The sequence below is a fragment of the Mesoplodon bidens genome (assembly GCF_964165515.1).
Source record: "Mesoplodon bidens genome assembly, chromosome: 9".
Classification (NCBI taxonomy): domain Eukaryota; kingdom Metazoa; phylum Chordata; class Mammalia; order Artiodactyla; family Ziphiidae; genus Mesoplodon; species Mesoplodon bidens.
Genome location: NC_138166.1, coordinates 78,494,612 through 78,514,382, shown reverse-complemented (window position 1 = coordinate 78,514,382; position 19,771 = coordinate 78,494,612). Strand labels below are relative to the sequence as shown.

At 37.0% G+C, this 19,771-nt stretch overlaps 1 protein-coding gene across 6 annotated transcripts in view; it reads left to right on the top strand.

Moving 5' to 3' along the window:
- Positions 1-19,771, top strand: part of CADPS2 (calcium dependent secretion activator 2) — a 487,398-nt gene that overhangs the window by 391,445 nt on the left and 76,182 nt on the right. For all 6 annotated transcript variants that reach the window (XM_081243761.1, XM_081243760.1, XM_081243759.1 and 3 more), the window contains 2 exons: positions 1,420-1,523; positions 16,198-16,354. In XM_081243761.1, coding sequence (XP_081099887.1) covers positions 1,420-1,523; positions 16,198-16,354 — 261 coding nt within the window. The remainder of the gene's footprint in view (positions 1-1,419; positions 1,524-16,197; positions 16,355-19,771) is intronic.

The following is a 19,771-nucleotide window of genomic DNA, read 5'->3' as shown; positions in this document are numbered from 1 at the left end:
GACTGTCATGCAAAGTCACAAGCCTCCTTGACTTCACCCTCGTTTGAGGATGTTGAAGTGATCATGAAACAGAGGGGAGGTTGGATAGTGGATGTCTAAGGATCCCAGCAGTAGTGATTTTTGGAGCCTGAGTGGTTTGAGAGCAGGGACATGTCTTCTACTTCCTCCTACTTCCCACAGCTAAGATTATCATAGGCACACTCTGTTGTGTTTGGCGGACTGTTTTCCCGAAGAATCATCCTACTCTTTGATCCCTGTGACAGATGAGCAGTGGCTTTAATCCTGCAGGGGAGTTTGGGAGGATGTGTATCAGGGTTGGAGGATGGGAAACCCCACGTGCATCACACTGTGACCCAGAGTGAGCTTATAAAAAGTGTTTAATGAACAAGCACCAATCATAGGCTGTTTCACTGAGTCGTATGTCCCTTGGGAACAAATTAAGAGCAAATGGAAGTCTTCCAAAATTAAGGCTGAAGTTATAGGGAGATGTAGAGGGAATAGATCTCTTGCCCCGCCCCTGCCAAAAAAACAAACTCCTTAGGTTCCACAGAAAAAGCTCTTTATCTAAACATTTTATTTCTCTTCCTTACAATCTCCATACAGGGGCAAACAGAGAGTCCAGAAACGTTTATCTTTAGTATACTTATTGGAAACTCTATTCCTCACATTTTTGAAACAGTTTCATTACACAGGGCACCTCTAATTTTTGCCAGTTCATTTTATCTCTGAAATCAACTGCTTTGCCTTCTCTGTTGCTGAATTTTAGCTGCACTTAATCTCATTGTGGCCTGGCCTTTTTATACCAGTTTGCTGTAATGCTGAGAGAACCTTCAGCTTTAAAGAATGGCTCTTCATCCCTCCCCAGTTGGAGGGGAGGAAATCAGTTAATTGCAGCCTGTCAGAGTTGTTTTAGGTGACTTTGTACTTCTTCCATTTAAGATCAACATGAACCTTAGACATTTCAGGCTGGAAATTTAAATAGCAACAGAAAAGCCTGCGTTTCACTAATGCCAGGAATGACTCATCTGGTGAGAATGGTATTGTATTGATAATACAATACAGAGAGAAGGAAAAGACTGTGGTATCTGCCTTTCTTTGTATTTCTGACCTTGAGGAGAATTATAACTTGTTTGTTGCAGAAGTTGAGCATCTAATGTGCTGATGCACCTGTTAGTTGTAATATGTTAAATGGCAAAGCACTTGCAGTTTCCCATGATTGCTTTGTGGGTGAAATATTTTCTGCAATCTGGTGAACTGATTTTTTCTAAAGACTGTATTCATTTGTATTTCTTGTCTCTCATTTCTCAAAAATATGCTTTCTCATTCTATTTCAACACCCTGGTCTCATCATTAACATCTTAGAATCTGCTTGGCTTTTTATTTTCAAGGTAACATTATTATGATTTGTTTTTAATGCAGAGACCATGAACCAGGCGACTCCTGCTAGGAAGCTGGAAGAGGTTCTTCATCTAGCAGAGCTCTGCATAGAAGTCTTACAGCAGAATGAAGAGCATCATGCAGAGGTGATGGCTTGTTTTAATTGTCACATAAAGTGTCACATAATGCTTTACCATAGTGGGAGCAGCACTGAGGAAGTGGCTTTTGATACACATCTGGCCATTAATCTACAGAAAACTGAGAACGTGTGCATTTCCTGGAAATATAACTCCTATATGTTACAAAGGAATTGTGTATGTGTATAATTTAGTATCTGTTCCTGACAACTGTCTTCCTGTGAGGAACATGGGAGAGCTTATGGGATCTGCCTCAGGTGTACAACTAGTAAGAAGCAGAGCTGGAACACGAACCCCCATCTTGTGATGCCAGATCACTCGCTTTTCCCCCGTGCCCTGATTGCTTTAGTTTAGAAATGTAAGTTAATCAATGTGCAAAAGGAAAAGTAGTGATAAACTGTAGGACACCAAAATTGAATAGAAGATGTTCAGAACCGTATGATTGATAACTCCAGTCTTTCACTTTTACCGTCAAACTTTTCTTTAAATTTTCACTAAACCTTCATTTTTAAGAGATTTTTTAAAGTTCTAGTGCTAATTATATACTGACATTCACTAAAAATATAGAATGGTATTTCATCAGGCAAACTGCTTATTCTGAGACTTAAAAGTGTCATTCTTTCTAATAGCCCTGAGTTTATTTTAAAAAACAAGAGTTTTCTGACTGAATTAGGTAGGGAAAATGTGTAGGATTAAATAAATGTAATAAATTTCAGTGCCCTAAGAGTGCTTTTATTCTTGAGGAAGCACATGAAATGAGTAAGTATGAAAAAGACCAGGTACAGAAGAATTTATAGAATATTTATATTTAATGAAGCCTTGTTCTCAAAAATATAAGAAACTACAGGAAGTACATTTTAAGCAAATTCTCAGAAAAGAATATTCATGAAACCTTGCTATAGATACCTAAGATTTATTGTATCTGGTTATAAATATGATCATTCAAAACATCTGCTTTTAGCTCACACTATGGAATCTAGCTTTTACCTTGCATCTGTCATGTGTGAACTTGTTAGGGATATTTTATTTTAAACTGAAGAAACAGCTGCTTCAATAATTTGAAGTGAATTCCCAGGAGGAGCTTTTCTAGGCTAATACTACCACTATGTTACAATGAAAATGATTATATGACAAAATGTATGTATGTGTTGTCTTTGTCTTTTGTTAAAAGGCATTATCATCAGAGTATTAGACCTTTTTGAATTAAAAAATATTTCTGATTGGGTATCCAATTTCATCTAAACAGGTACATCTAATATTCCTATACATTTCACAAAAATTACATTTAATTTTTCTGCACTAATAAGGGAAATAACTCTCCTGTCTTTTAAATGTAATTAGCATTATATACTCCCTGCAACCACTACATGCTTGTTAAAGTACAATGTATCCAAACACAATTAAAATGTAAATATTACTTATTTTCAAATCCACAAAAATACAGTTGACTTTTTTGAACAGAAGTAATCGAAACTCATAAATGTAACTCAACTATATGCCAAAATATAGAAGTGTTATGATGACCTCTTTTTAAAATGCTTTGTAACACTATGACATGTCTTCATTCCACAATGCTTCCAAATTCTTGGGATTCTTCAGGGAAGAGAGGTGAGTAAAATTGTTTTCACCATTTTTCTAGCATGAAATAACTCTTTTATGTGAAGATAGGATAGAACACACTCTGGTTACACTTTTAAAGCCACCTTAGTCCCTCTCCTTGGAATTAAAGACTGTATTTCTTTAAATGGGTAACTCTTTGTTGTACTGTTTCCGTGAATGTGTCTTATTAGTAATTGCATGCAAAATTATTGCTGGCCATCTAAGTACAGGCCAGCTGAGAGGATTTTGCCATTTTGGTTTTGGTTTTATCTTTGAGTGTTTTTTTGGCCTTTTTCTTTTTTTAACCAGGAGATCCAGCTTTCCTTTGAACAATATTGGGGGGTGAATTGATCTGATTCCAGAGTCATTTCCACAGTGAATTGATGGACTGCCTTGTACCCTGATCTTGATTTTGCTGAATGTCCAGGCTAGACTCTACTGCACAAAAGAGGAGCCGGCCCGGCTCCCTTGGTGAAGGTTAATGCGTCTGCCTCAGAGACCTTCAAGTGGCCGTGTGTCCGCTCCTCTCATTTCCCTTCTCCTTCCCTCCGCAGGGGCGGTTCACGTCACAAGGCCAAGAGGTTGTTTCTGTCCTTCAGCAGTTTCTCAGTTAAGCAGGTTTCACGTCCTTCAGTTCTTTGACAGTAACTTGCTCATAAGGCAGTCCTCCCTTCTCTCTGAAGGTCTCTCCACCTCTCCCCTCAGGCTTTTCTTCCGAATTTCTGTGTTTTCTTTTGAGAAAGACAGTTTAAACTCCTTTCCAGAAAATCTTGAAGGACGTCTTCCACATTCCCGTGATGAGACTATGTCTGACCAGAAATTTAGACAAACTGATCCGACAACTGTCCACCCAAGGCCACTCACTCTGACAAAGGCGGCAAGTCCCAGATGCCGAAGAGAAAGGCTTAGGCTCTCACCAGCACACCCCCTCCACACACACGTAGCACTTTCCTGCTAAGAAAACTTGCCAGGTGCACAGCTGGTCAGTGACGGGGTGAAGAGGCAAGCCAACTCCAGACTCCACACTTTCCAGGGAACCACATTGTTATTTCTTGGTTTCAGTAGAATGGCAGGTATGGGTGCCTTGTCCTAGTTTTGCTGGCAGGTTTGGCACTTAGCATCGTAGCAGGGATATAAATGCAGAGAGGAGGATGATGGTGCAAGCCTGGAGATGTCCCTTCTGTTCTGTCAGGCTCTTCTCCTGGCATATCTTGGGACTCTGCTGTGGGGATGGAGGGCTGGAAATATCCCTCAGTGAAGGGGCCGAGAGAGAGGCAACATGATCGATATGAGCACAGCTCAGGTTGTTACTTTGTGATTTATTGTTGCCACAGAATCTTAATTGAAGGTCCCTAAAATATTTTAAATATGATATTGTCCACCATATCAGTGACACTGTAGGCCAGGGGGATGTCTGACGGTAATTCGGTATTTGCAACTTAGCTCTCGGTTCACTGTAAATGGTTGATGCGTCCCGCCCTCCAGCTGGCTGGGTCCCAGGCTGCTCCAGCAGCAGAGTCAGGGCAGGGAGAGGAGTTCAGTATGGACACACATATTTGTGCATGTGGTCATTCACATGAACATCGGTGTCTGGACCAGATTATGCGTCTGGATGGATTCTAACATAAAGAAAATGGATGTTTGACTTTTCAATTTTTTTCCATTGTTTTTACTTCCTCATATCCTTATTCCTCTCTACTACCATACACACCTAAGGACCATCTTAAAGTATAGTTATACAAAACTTGATCATAGACAAGATCTGTTTACTACCTACTACTAACTAAATTGCACTCATCTCAACAGTTGAGTTCATCTTATTTGCATAGTATTTATATCTGGATAGCCAGTGAGATAAATCGACATTTTCTTTTTTAGGACGGGCTTAGGGTTAGATTAGCCTGTGGTCCAACAAATGTTCCTCTTTTTGGAAGAAGATGACCAGTAAGTGGCTTTCATACAACTAAGCTACAGAGGCAGAATTCAATTTGCAGCAGTGACTCTCAAATGAAACTGCATCGGCAGAAATATCCTACCAAAAATGTTCGTTAGTCACTCACTGACTTATAAATGTATAATATTAAGAGTAGCACTTTACCCCAACATGTTCTGCAGCATTTTCAGTTCTTCATCTCACTTGGTTATTTCAATATTTATATTCATCTATGAACACAATTAGGGAAAGATTTTCGTGAATCAAGAGTGCAGAAAACTTATGGTTCATCTGGCAGTAGTTTAGGTGTCACCAGTTTAGTTTAGTCCATTCTGCTGGCTCCTCAAAAGCACTTAAATATTTCTAGAATATGACCCCTTAGCATTATGTTGCTCTATGTGTATGTTGGGGGTTGTGGTGATACCCTAGACACTGGACTGTCTCCAGGGCTTTTAGGATCATCTACAAAATACAGGATTGCAAGCTGATCTTTTCTTGCGGGGAAAAAAAGCACGTAATACATTACAAAATCAGACACGCTCTTTTTGCTCATTTATGCAGCCGTATTTTTGGTGGTGTTTTAAATTATGAAATGTTTACTATATTTTGAGGGTAAAAGTAATCAAAAGCCTAAGACCTCAAAGAAATTCGAAGAGATATAAAGAAATCAGACCGTTAAAAGATGCTCTGGTAAGAAAAAAACCAGAGGACATTAACATTGGTCTGATCTGCAAAACTAGACTGACAGACAGACAGGCCCTGTGCCATGTATAGTTAATTAAGAAGAGGCTGTATGTGTAAGAGCTTGGTCTCTACACTCCAGCTGACCTGGATTCAAATTATTGCTCTGTTACCTACCAACTTTATGACTTTAGGCAAGTTCTTTAACCTCTGAGTTTGCTAACCTATAAGATAAGGATAATTATACCATCTACCTGAAAGGAATAAGTAAGATAATGTATAAAATGCCTTTCGAATAGTACAGTAAACCCCCCACATATGAACCTTCAAGTCGCTAACTTTCAAAGATGTGAACATACGTTCTCATGTCCAATCACATAAGTTAGTTCACCTGTCTGGTGTACATTGTCACGTGCGTGCATCCTCTACAGGTGGTTGTGCTTTTGTGTACTTTACTGTACGCAACTGTATAGAGTGCAGTAGTACAGTATCTTTATTTCAAGCTAGATCTACAAGAGGACAACTTCACCAAACTCCTTGCTGTGCAGCCCAAGGAGCTTACTAATATAGGCCTGATGGAATTGGAGGCCCAGAGAAAGGACAAAGAGAGACAAGAGGAAGAAGAAGTAACTGAAGAGCCGAAGAGATTCACGATGCAGGAACTGGCAAGGGGATTTTCTTTATTTGAGGAGGCACTGTTAGTTTCTGAGGCACGGGACCTGAATGTAGAACAGTACATGAAGGTTGCAACAGCCGTTCAGAATGCAATCCATTCTGATGCAATACCGTGTGATCTATGACGAGAAAAAAAGAGCTACTACCCAGACATCACTGGATCGTTTTTTCAAGAGGGTAGATAGAATTGGATCCAGCAAGGAACCAGAACCTGTGCCATCAGCGTCAGACGTGAGTGAAATTGCAGCTTGCCCTCCGTCTCCTATTGCTGATGACCCTTCAGCTCTACCATCTCCCACCTCCTCTCCCTCCTCCAGTCAGTAACTCTGCTTGCCTGTTCACTTGATGCTGGCCCCTGTATGCCAGCTGTTGTACTGTACTACTGTACTTTTCAAGGTACTGTACTGTAAGATTAAAAATGTTTATTTTTGTTTGTTTGTTTTTTATGTATTATTTGTGTGAAAAGTATTATAAACCTATTACAGTACAGTACTATATAGCTGATTGTGTTAGTTGGGCACCTAGGCTAACTTTGTTGGACTTAGCAAACAAATTGGACTTAACGAACGCACTCTTGCAACAGAGCTCATTTGTATGTAGGGGACTTACTGTACTTGGCACATAGAAACTATTCCATTCATGTTGGATATCATTATTTTTAAAATATCTAAAGTCACATTATAAGATTTGTGTGAATTTTGACTCATTTTTATGTTACTGATAATGATTCATTTTTTTACTTTTGTACAGCAAAAGATTTTCATATTCCTTGACTTTTCCAAACAGCCCTGGAGGAGGCTGGTACAAGTATCGTTATTAGCAATTTGCAAATGAGGAAATAGAAATCCACCCAGGGAACTGATTTGCCCATCATCACTTAAATCTCACCAAGTTCAAAAGCTCAGTACTCTGCTTCCAGTTTCAGGGATAGTCTTACCTGCCACTATTTTCAACTACTCTGAGTAAACAGACACGGCTTTCAAGTATTGTCGGCCTGCCACAAATATTGTTCTCACTGTACAAGATTGATTTATTGTTAGAACTTTGATAGAAATAGTATGGCTAAAGGATTACAATCAAGTTTTGTTTTATATTTCCTTCTTGATCAAGTTAAACATTGCCTTCTGCCTGTGCTCTCTCATTTACACTAATTAGTGGCTTAGCTTTAGAGCCAAGATAACTCTAACCTAGATAATCGTGACTTTTGATTGGTGCCCTATAGATGGGTGTGTTTCTGAGAAGGCTTTTCTCCTCCCTGGTGGAGCCCCTCATGCCGTGGAGCCTCAGCCACGCCCAGGAAGTGGCGCTCCAGGACGGAAATTATATAGCCTCTCCTCTTACCACCAACCCGGGGTGCGAGGACTGCCACCCAGAGGGATGGCAAAAAGCAGGAAGGGACAGGTGGGAGAACTGACCCTGTGTTCTCAAGGTAACAGCATGCAACCCTTGCTTTTTGTTTTCAAGGACAGTGGTTCCTTAAAGCTTTCTCTGGTTATCATTAGAACAATAAGCATTCGTCACAGATTGGCTTATGTTCATTAGGAATAACATCATCAGAGATACAATTTGAAACATAAATATATAGTTCTGCAAAACATAATGAAAATTTCCAGTTGATAGCAAAGTCTCACCAACCTGAAGCTGTTTTTTCTAAAGAAAATTATCTTCCATCATGTTCCATTCCCCACCGTGACTCTGTCTTCCAAGTAAACTTTAAAAAGAGCTTTGGAAATTTTTCTCAGAGTCTTGATACAGTCTAGACCTAACGTGGCTGTTATTGTCTTAATTTTAACCTTTCGCAAAGGTATTGGTTGTGAACTGGAGGTGAGACTTTGAAAATGTCTCTCTTTGCAGTGCTGCATTTTCAGTAGCATTTCTATCCTGCTCTACTCAGGGAGAGGAATCTCAGATTCTTCTTATCTATGTCACCAACACAGCTCTAAAAGACAGGAGCAAGGTATATGCAATGAAATTGTGTATGCTATTTTATTTTTTTCCTTTTATATTATTGTCATATACCCATTCTAGTAGATTTTTTTTTTTTTTTTTTTTTTTTTTTTTTTGCGGTACGTGGGCCTCTCACTGTTGTGGCCTCTCCTGCTGCGGAGCACAGGCTCCAGACGCGCAGGCTCAGCGGCCATGGCTCACGGGCCCAGCCGCTCCGCGGCACGCGGGATCCTCCCAGACCGGGGCACAAACCCGTGTCCCGTGTATCGGCAGGCAGACTCCCAACCACTGTGCCACCAGGGAAGCCCATCTAGTAGAAATTTAAACAAAAAGTATTCAAACATAATATTTTCAAAGAGCAATAGCTTGGTTTACATAGAACATACCACTTCCAGCAGGTTTTCACATTCAGATGTTTATACAGCAAAGTCAAAGTTATATGCTTTGAGCCAACCATTAAAAATGTTCCTACCTCTGTAGTCTGGGATTTGTACCACTCTTTTTTTTTAGCCAGTGTTTTCTTCAGTTTCCGTCTGCTAATTAGTTACACGGTAATGTTTTTTATAAACATATTGAACATTATTATTGTGACAGAAGTTTTTAAGGAAATACTCAATATGTCAATATTTTATAATCCACCTTTTTTTGGTTTGTGATTTGACTCTTTTTGTTATAATCTAATTTACACTGTAGGGAATTGAATGGAGTTTTGCAACCACAAATCTCACATGTTCTTAGAAAGTTCTTGAAAGTAAATATGGACTTCTCTGAGTATATAGTATGATTAAACATTTATTAAAAGTTACTTTTAATTGGAAGAATAACAAAAACATCTGTATCACAGAAATGTGTGTGCTTTGTAGTTATTTGGTTACAAAATTATAACACTTATCAAAAGTTAAATGAAAATAAGGGGGAAAAGACCTGAGAGACATTTCACTAAGAACAGTATAAAGAGACATATGTAAAATGTTAAACTCATTCAAAATTAGACAAATGCAAATTAAAACAAAACTGAGATACAATAGCCAGGGAAGTCCACATTATTTTTTGTGAGTGTGATAAGAACATTTAACATAAGATATACCCTCTAGGGCTTCCCTGGTGGCGCAGTGGTTGAGAGTCCGCCTGCCAATGCAGGGGACACAGGTTCATGCCCCAGTCTGGGAAGATCCCACATGCCGCGGAGCGGCTGGGCCCGTGAGCCATGACCGCTGAGCCTGTGCGTCTGGAGCCTGTGCTCCGCAGCAGGAGAGGCCACAACAGTGAGAAGCCCGCGTACTGCAAAAAAAAAAAAAAAAAAAAAAAGATATACCCTCTAAGCAAAATGTTAAGCATACAATACAGTGTTGTTAACCATAGGCACTGTGCTGTATGTAGACCTCTAGGATGTGTTCATCTTCTATAACTGAATCTTTGTACCCTTTCACTAATACCTCCCTTTTTCCCTCTTTCCCCAGCCATTCTACTCTCTACTTCTATGAAATTGACTATTTTAGATTCCTCATATAAGTGGGATCATACAGTATTTGTCCTTCTGTGTCTGGCTTATTATACTTAACATAATATCCTCCGGGTTCAACCATGTTGCCACAAATGGCATGATCCCCTTCTTTTTTCAGGCTGAAAAATATCCCATTGTATATAAATATCATATTTTATTTTCCATTCATTCATTTGTGGACATTTAGGTTGCTTCTGTGTCTTAGCTATTGTGACTAATACTGCATTGACCATGGTAGAATATGTATCTCTTTGAGATCCTTATTTCAATTCCTTTAGATATATACCCAGAAGTGGGATTGATGGGTCATATGATAGTTCTATTTTTAATTTTTTTAGGAGCCTTCAAGTGTTTTCCATAGTGACTGCACCAATTTACATTCATACCATCAGTGTACAAGGGTTCTCTCCTCTACATCCTCAACAAAACTTACCTTTTGTTTTTTTTTTTTAATAATAGCCATTCTAACAGGTGTGAGGTGATATCTCATTGTGATTTTGATTTGCATTTGAAAATCAAATGATAATTAGTGATGTTGAGGACCTTTTCATATACCTGTTGGCCATTCGTTAGTCTTCTTTGGAGAAATGTCTGTTTGGTCACATGTCCATCTTTTAATCAGGTTATTTCTTTTTTTGCTTTGAGTTTTAGGAGTGTATTATATATTTTGGATACTAACCCTTTATCCAGTATATGGCTTACAAATATTTTCTCCCATTCCTTTGTTGATTGTTTTCTTTACTGTGCATTAGCTTTTTAGTTTGATAATTTGCCTGTTTTTGCTTATGTTGTCTGTGCTTTTGGTGTCGTATCTAAGAAATCGTTGTCAAGGCAAAGTTAAGAAGCTTTCTCTCTGTATTTTCTCCCAGGAGTTTCACAGTTTCATGTCTTAAGTTTAAGTATTTAATGAGTTTTGAGTTGATTTTTTGTATATGGTGTAAAACAAGGGTCCAGTTTAATTCTTTTGCTTATGGATATCCAGTTTTCCCAACACCATTTATTGAAGGGACTGTCCCTTCCTCGTTGTATATTCTTGTCACCCTTGTTGAAGATTAGTTGACCATATGTGTGTGGGTTTATTTCTGGGATCACTATTCTGTTTCATTAGTCTATGTGTCTGTTTTGATGCCAGTGCCAGATTGATTTAATTACCACAGCTTAGTAATATACATATTTTGATATCAGAAAGTGTGATGCCTTCAGCTTTGTTCTTCTTAAGAACACTTTTTTTTTTTTACATCTTTATTGGAGTATAATTGCTTTACAATGGTGTGTTAGTTTCTGCTTTATAACAAAGTGAATCAGTTATACATATACATATGTTTCCATATCTCTTCCCTCTTGCATCTCCCTCCCCCCCACCCTCCCTATCCCAGTCACAAAGCACCGAGCTGATTTAAGAGCACTTTAGCAATCTGGGATCTTTCATGGTTCCATGTGAGTTTTAGGATTGTTTGTTTCTACTCCTATAAAAAAAGGTTCAATGGAATTTTGATAGGGTTTGTGTTGAATCTGTAAGATTGTTTTGGCTAGTATGGACATTTAACAATATGAATTCTTCCAATCCATGACACCAGGTACCTTTCCATTTATTTGTGACTACTTTAATTTCTTTCATCATGTTTTATACTTACAGTTTACAGGACTTTCACCTGTTTGGTTAAATTTACTTCTAAGAATTTTTACTCTTTTTAATACTATTGTAAATGAGATTGTTTCTTAATTTCTTTTTCAGATTGTTTGTGTGTAGAAATGCAACTGATTTTTGTATGTTGATTTTATATCCTGCATCTTTGCTGAATTTGTCCATTAGTTCCAATAATTTTTATAGAGTATTTAGGTTTTTCTATGTACAAGATCACATTATCTGCAAAGATAATTTTACCCTTCCACTTTGCATACCATTTATTTCCTTTTCTTGCCTGATTGCTCTGGCAAGGATTTCCATTACCGTGTTGAAAAAAAAGTGATGAGAGAGGGCATCCTTGCTATATTCTGGATTTTAAAGGGAAAGTTTTCAGTTTTTCACCACTGAATATGATGTTAGCTGTGGGCTTCTCACATATGGCCTTTGTTGTGTTGAGGTAAGTTCCTTCTATACCTAATTTGTAAGAATTTTTATCATAAAAGGATGTTGAATTTTGTCAAATGTTTTTCTGCATCTACGGAGATGATTGATCGTGTGATTTTTATCCTTCTCTCTGTTAATTTGGTGTATCACATTGACTGATTTGTGTGTGTTGAACCAACTTTACATCCCAGGGATAAATCCCACTTGGTCACAGTGTGTGGTCCTTTTAATATGCTGTTGAAATTGATGTGCTAATATTTTGTTGATAATTTTCGCATCCATGTTTATCAAGGATATTGGCCTATATTTTTCTTTGCGTATGGTGTCTTTTTCTGCCTTAGATATCAGGGTGATACTCTCCTCATAAAATGAGTTTAGAAATGTTCCCCCTTCTATTATTTGAAAGAGTTTAAGAAGACTTGGTTTTAATTCTTCTTTAAACGTTTGATAGAATTAACCTGTAATGCTATCTGTTCCTAGGCTTTTCTTCTTTGGAGGTTGTTGATTACTAATTCAAATTCCTTACTTGTTTTTGGTTTGTTCAAGTTTCCTGTTTCTTCTTGATTCAGTCTTGATAGATTATATGTTTCTAGGAATTTATCCTTTTCTTCTAGGTTGTCTAATTTGTTGATGTATAATTGTTCATTCTAGTCTCTTATGATTCTTTTTTCTTTCCTGTGGCATCAGTTGAAATGTCTCCCTTCCATTTAAATGATTTTATTTATTTGAGTCTTCTTTGTTTTTTTCTTTTTAATCTAACTAAAGTTTTGTCATCTTTTCTAAAAAACAGCTCTTAGTTTCATTGATTTTTTCTATTGTTTTTCTATTTTCTGTTTCAGTTACTTATACTCTAACCTTTATTATTGCCTTTCTTTTTCTAACTTTGAGCTTAGTTCTTCTTTTTCTGGTTCTTTGAGGTGTAATGTTATATTGTTTATTTGAGATTTTTAGAAATTTTTTAATGTAGGTGCTCATTGCTATAAACTTCCTTCTTAGTACTGCTTTCTCTGCATCCCATAGGTTTTGGTATGTTATGTTTTTTGTTTGTCTCAAGACATTTTCTACTTTCTTTTTGCTTTCATCTTTGATCCGATGTTTGTTCAAGAGTATCTTGTTGGGCTTCCCTGGTGGCGCAGTGGTTGAGAGTCCGCCTGCCGATGCAGGGGATGCGGGTTCGTGTCCTGGTCTGGGAGGATCCCGCGTGCCGTGGAGCAGCTGGGCCCATGAGCCATGGCCTCTGAGCCTGCGTGTCCGGAGCCTGTGCTCCGCAATGGGAGAGGCCACAACAGTGAGAGGCCCACATACCGCAAAAAAAAAAAAAAAAAAAAAGAGTATCTTGTTTAGTCCCCATGTTTTTGTGATTTTTTCTGTTTTTCTTTTGTTATTCATTTCAAGCTTTTTTCTACTGTTGTTGGAAAAGATACTGGGGATGATTTCAATCTTCTTAAATTTGTAAAACTGTTTTTGTGACCTATCTTTCCAGGAGAATGTTTCATGAGTACTTGAGAAGAATGTATAGTCTACTGCTGTTGTATGGAATGTATGTATGTGTCTGTTAGACCCATTTGGTGTTGTTCAAGTCTGCTGTTTCCTCATTTCTTGTCTGGGTGATCTCTCCATTATTCAAAGTACAGCATTGAAATCTCCTATTGTAATTGTGTTGCCATCTATTTCTCCCTACAGAGTCAATGTTTGGATTACATGTTTAGGTGCTCTGATGTTTGGATGTTTATATATTTATAATTGTCCTAGCTTCCTGGTGAATTGACCCTTTCCCATTATGTAATAACCTTCTTTATTCCTTTTGGCAGTTTTTAACATATACTGTAGTTTGTTTGATATAAGTATAGACACCCCTGCTCACTTTTGGTTTTCATTTGCATGGAATGTCTTTTTCTACCCCTTCACTTTCAGCCTATGTGTATCCTTAAACCTAAAATGAGTTTCTCATAGATAGCAAGCATATAGTTGTATCTTGTTGTTTTACCCATTCAGCCACTCTGTGTCTTTTGATTGAAGAGTTTAATCCATTTACATTTAAATTAATTACTGATAGGTAAAGCTGACCTCTCAACTGGAATTCAGAGCTTTTAACCATCTATTTTAAACTTATAACTCCAATCATATACAAAACCCTGAACTTGGACTTCCTACACATACTTTATGTTATTCATGTCATATTTTACCTCTTCTGTACTATATATCCAGTAACAAGTTTTTGTGGTTATAGTTATTATTACTACTTTTCTCTTTTAGATTTTATACTAGCATTAAAAGTTATTTATGTACCACCATTACAGCATTACAGTATTGTTTGTCTACATATTTACCTTTACCAGTGAGATTTATACTTTCGTATACATTTGTGTTGCATTTAGCATCCTTTTGTTTCAACTTGAATTTTCTTTCACACTTCTTGTAAGGCAGGTCTAGTGGTGACAAACTTCCTCAGTTTTAGTTTGTCTGGGAAAGTCTTTATCATGCCTTCATTTTTAAAGGACAGTTTTGCTGTGTATAGTATTCTTGGTTGGCAGTTTTTTCTTTAGCTCTTTGAATATATCTTACCGCTCCCTCCAAGCCTCTAAGGTTTCTACTGAGAAATCTGCTAATAGCCTTATTCTTGTATATGATGAGTCACTTTTCTCTTGCTGCTTTCAAAATCCTCTCTCTGTCTTTAATTTTTGACATTTTAGTTATAATGTGTCTCAGAGTAGACCTCTTTTGGTCAACCCATTTGGGATCTTTTGGGCTTCATCAATCTGTATATCCATTTCTTTCAGATTTGGGAAGTTTTCAGCCATTATTTCTTTAAATAAATTTCCTGACCCTTTCCCTTTCCCTTCTCTTTCTGGAACTCCAGAAATATGTATTTGATAATACATATCAAATTGGTTCACTTGAAGATGAACCACAAATCTCATAGGCTTTTCTTCACTCCTTTTCATTCTTTCTTTTTGTTCCTCTGACTAGATAATTTCAAATTACTTGTTTTCAAGTTCATTGATTCTTTCTTCCACTTGATCAAGTCTACTGTTGAAGCTGTCCTTTAAATTTTTGGGTTATTTTGTTCTTCAGCTCCAGAATATTTATTTGGTTCATTTTATGGTTCTCTTTGTTGAACTTCTCATTTTTTTCATGTATTTTTTTCCTGATTTCATTTAGTTGTCTGTCTTTGTTCTCTTGTAGCTCACTGAACTACTTTAAAATAATTTTTGAACATTTTTGGGCAATTTGTAGATCTCCATTTCTTTGGGATTGTCTATGGGAGCTTTATTTTGTTCTTTTGTTTGGTGTCCTATTTCTAGTTTCTTCATGATCTGGTAATCTTACATTGGTGTTGTGCATTTGAAGAAACTGTCTCTTCTTCCTTTCTTTACAGACTGACTTCAGCAGGGAAAGCCTTCACCAGTCAGCCCAGCCAGATATTCCAGGTGGTCTGGTTGGTAGGATCCATAGGCGGGCTGGCTGGTGGGCCTGCTGCCAGGTTACATGGGCAGGCCACATTATTTTTGAGAACCTCCTAAAAAGTAAATACTCTTTTCACCCATCTAAACAGCAGAGATTTTTCTTAAGTGATTATTGTTACTACCTAAAAGGCATTAAAAAATGCCTAGCTGAGTATAAACTAATAAACAGGACATACACAGCCTTGCCCCTGTGGGGTTTACAGTCTAATTTAAGAGGCAGACATTAAGATATTTATATGTGTGGTCATATACACAGTACTAAGTCCTGTGAAATGAAAATACTTGGTATCAGAGAGACTATCTAGGAGGACATAATTAACACTGGAGGGTCAGGAAATCCCTCTCTATGAAAGTGTGTTTTAGCTTTAGACCCTAGATTCATAAAAAAAATACTACAAGTAAAATGTAATCTTTTTTAAATGGGAAATAATTTTGTAGATACGTGTATTTAAATAGTAAACAAATTTGGCATTGATAAATAAAATATGAAATCTAATGTAGAATTAAAATGTAAAATGACATTTATTGCTTTATTTTTTAAAACACATTTTTGATTTAGAACATTTGAAAAATACATAAAACAAAACAAAAATTCCTTGTATCTCATAATTTATACATAACTACTATGAATGTTTTGGCATATTTATTTCCAATTCTTTTTTCTGTGACTAGAAATATTAAAACATTTGGTGTCATACTCTACAATAGTGTCCTACAATTTCACTTTTAATGACATATTTTTACAGTATTTGTGTATGTTTCTAACAGGTAATGTATGTTTACATTATTTCTTTATTTGTTTACAGGCGTTTGCCTGGTGGCCTGATTTATTGGCAGAGCATGCAGAGAAATTTTGGGCTTTATTCACAGTGGATATGGATACTGCACTGGAAGCACAACCACAAGACTCCTGGGACAGTTTTCCTCTTTTCCAGCTGCTCAACAATTTCCTCCGAAATGACGGTAAGCACTTGCATTTTCTTTACTGTAGAAATGGGGAGGAGGGGAGAACTTTGTGTGTGAGAGTCTGGATTTACAGAGCTCTAGCAGTCACCCAACAAGAATCAACACGGGTAACGTTAACATTTGCTCAGTCTCCCCAGGTATATCCGGCCCGGGTCTGGGCGAGACCAGCAACACTCTCACATTGCTCCACTGGCCTCTAAAGTTGCTCTCTTTCTACCCTCCTGCTTCACCAGGCTCTGACAACATAGGCACCTTCTCAGTGTACCTGTGAATCAGAAAATCTTCAAAGGTTAACATTTCTAAAGTACCTGAGAATTTAAGATCTCTGAAAGACACCTTAGAAACTTATTATTCTAGACATCATGTCATGTTACTTAGAAACTTATTATTCTAGACATCATGCCATGTTAAGGCTTCTACTAATACACACTGTGCTAATATTGTTTGCCTGAAGAGATTCGGTTCTACAGATGATAGGAATATTGCCCTGCGGTATTGCTTGCTCTCTCAGTATTTAGAAATTGAAGAGAATGTAAAGGTTCTCTGTTGAGATATTTTTTTCCAATGCAGTAATAACTTTTATAATTATTCTGGTACATGGTCTTCTAGCAGCCAGTATAAACCTAGTTTTTCTTCAGGATTTTTGGAGGCATTTCTTAGCATACAGATTCCTGTGGGCCTTTCCTCTGATGATTCTTTTTGAAGTTTCCCTTCAGCTCAGGTTTGGTTTCTACTGACAGCCTTTTGCTTCAACACTTGCAGTGGTCTTGGGGTCACTACTTCCCTATTGTATTACACTACTCTCAATATAAACCAGGTTGAACTCTGCCTCTGTCTAACCTCTGGTTCTTTTTTTTTTTTTAGCTTTTTTTTTTTTAATTTATATATTTTTTAAATTTTTTTTATTAGTTTCTGCTTTATAACAAAGTGAATCAGTCATACATATACATCTGTTCCCACATCCCTTCCCTCTTGCCTCTCCCTCCCTCCCACCCTCCCTATCCCACCCCTCCAGGCAGTCACAAAGCACCTTAACCTCTGGTTCTGACTTGTTCTGCCTGATCCATGGAATGGCCTTCTTTTGTTGCATAAGTTCTTCTCCCAGCTGTTATTCCCAGTCATTTAACTCTTTCTCATGTGATAGCGTTTTCATGCCCATCACCATTTTTATCACCTTCCTCTAAGAAGGTCTCACTCCAGTTTTCAATATTGCTCTGGAGTGTGGTGCTAAGAAGTACACAGTGCCCACAACGTTACCTGGGTAACCCAGGCCCCAAGGAGAGCTGCCTGCCTTCTGCCCTGTCTTCCTGCAGCCCACAGCTGCCCTCTCTCCCAAGAGCTTAGTCACACTGGTGATACAGTTCACACTTGCTGTCTTTTAAAACTCCAGATCTCTTTGCTCCTCTCTTTCCAGGATATCACTACTCTGTATTTCCAGGTTTAAATTTAAATCATTTTTATTGACATTTATCTTTGTTTTTTTAAAAATTACTCTCTTGATTTTGTTCATCACCCTAGTCTATCATTCCTTACCTTCCTTTGGTTATTCATCCCTTTGAGTCTATGATAAAACTACAACTGTTTTACTGGAAAAAAACAGCTACATGAAATGTGTGTAATATTGGACTCCCTGTGGACATCTAGATTTGGGACACCAGGGTAAGAACCTTTGTTATACTAATTAATAACATGTTATACTAATTACATAAGAGAGAGAGGCATCATATTATACTAATTAATAACATGGGCTTTGGTGCCAGACAGATTCACATCTGTCTCTGCTGCTCACTACTTGACCTTTGACAATAGCTTAACCTCAGTAAACTTTAGGTTCTTCATCTATAAAAGAAAGAAATAATAGTACCTACAGTGTCATTGGTGGTGAGGATTAAAGAAGGTAATAGCTCATGTATAATGAATGCTAAATAAATATTATAGATATTAATCAGTTACAATTTCAATCTTGATTTTTTTAGCCATCTTATTCATTCTCTTATCCAATTTCATTTCCAAAAGGTCTTATTAAAAAGCCAGAGAACTAAGCTACAATTCCTAGTTCAGATTCAACAACAATATCTGCTCTCAGGAGTTGCTATACCCACAGTTATCCGTATGTGAATCGTTTCTTCTGAAAATTGTCCTCAGACAGCTTTTACATTCCAGTTTGGTTCCCTCCTGCCAGCTAGCAGACCTCAAATGACCTTCTTCTTTCCCAGTCTCTTATCATCATTTTTTTTCTGCTAAGAAATTACAAGTGAGGTTTAATATTTTCTTACGACAAATATATATCAATAAACTTGCTGCCAAAAATAAATACATGTACAAGATTATACATTTAGTCCCTAAGTGAGAATAAATAAACATAGGATTATTTCTAACATTGCTCTTCTCCACTTGCATGAAAACTCAAGAATTGACCATATTTAGATTTCTTCGGAGGTTTGTTCAAAGATGAAGGTATTTATTAATATTCTCAGTGAAATAGTAAAGATGAATCATTTAACTTATTCAATATATTAGAATTTATTTATAAGGAAAATAAATATGCTGTAGATTTCTTAGAAATTTTCTTGGGGAACCTCTACTATAATGCCAATGAATTAACATCTTTTAAAATTTATTTTTAAGAAGAACTCTTACATTCAAGTGTAATTTTATGAGTCATATCAAAAAGAACACTAAAAAGAGAATAACAGAAATGTGATTTTTAGCCAAATATTTAATTCAAAAGAATATCACATTCCTCTCCTGTTTTAAACCATTTTTATAATATTGGCTACTATTAAATGCATAAAGTATTGTGTTATGTCATTTTGGTATACATTACTCAATCACACAGAAGCATTGATTAATGATTTCTTTTGAATGTTATCCATTTGGGGGGGTAAGTCTAGATCTAGGCTTTGATTTTGCAGTGATTAACATATTTTAGAAAACATCAATTATTTCAGAGAAAAACAGCTCCTCTATATAGTGAGGTAAATAGAAAAGTTCTCCAGTGCTGTAATTTCCTTTTGGTACTGGGAGAACAGTGTGGTCTGGGGAATTGAAATAGAATGCAGTAACTTTCAACTCAAACTCACAAGTTACTATCCAAAGCCAAGACCACTTAGTAATATCTCAGTAGTTGGTAAGACATAATTTTTTTTGCTATTAATATCACCCTTGATAATAAAGAATATTGTTAATAATTATGTTTGTTTCATTAAATTTCTGAAATATTCAGATGGTGATTTAGTGAATTCAATTCAAATGTTAAATGTCAACCTATAGCTGCCCCCAAATTGTCCTTTTGGAAAGCTTATAGGAAAACATAAAACTTCTGTCCTTTTACCACCACCTCCCAAAGAAAGATTCTTACATCACTGCCATGGCCTGACAGTTTTTACCATATTGACCCAACTAGAGGTACAG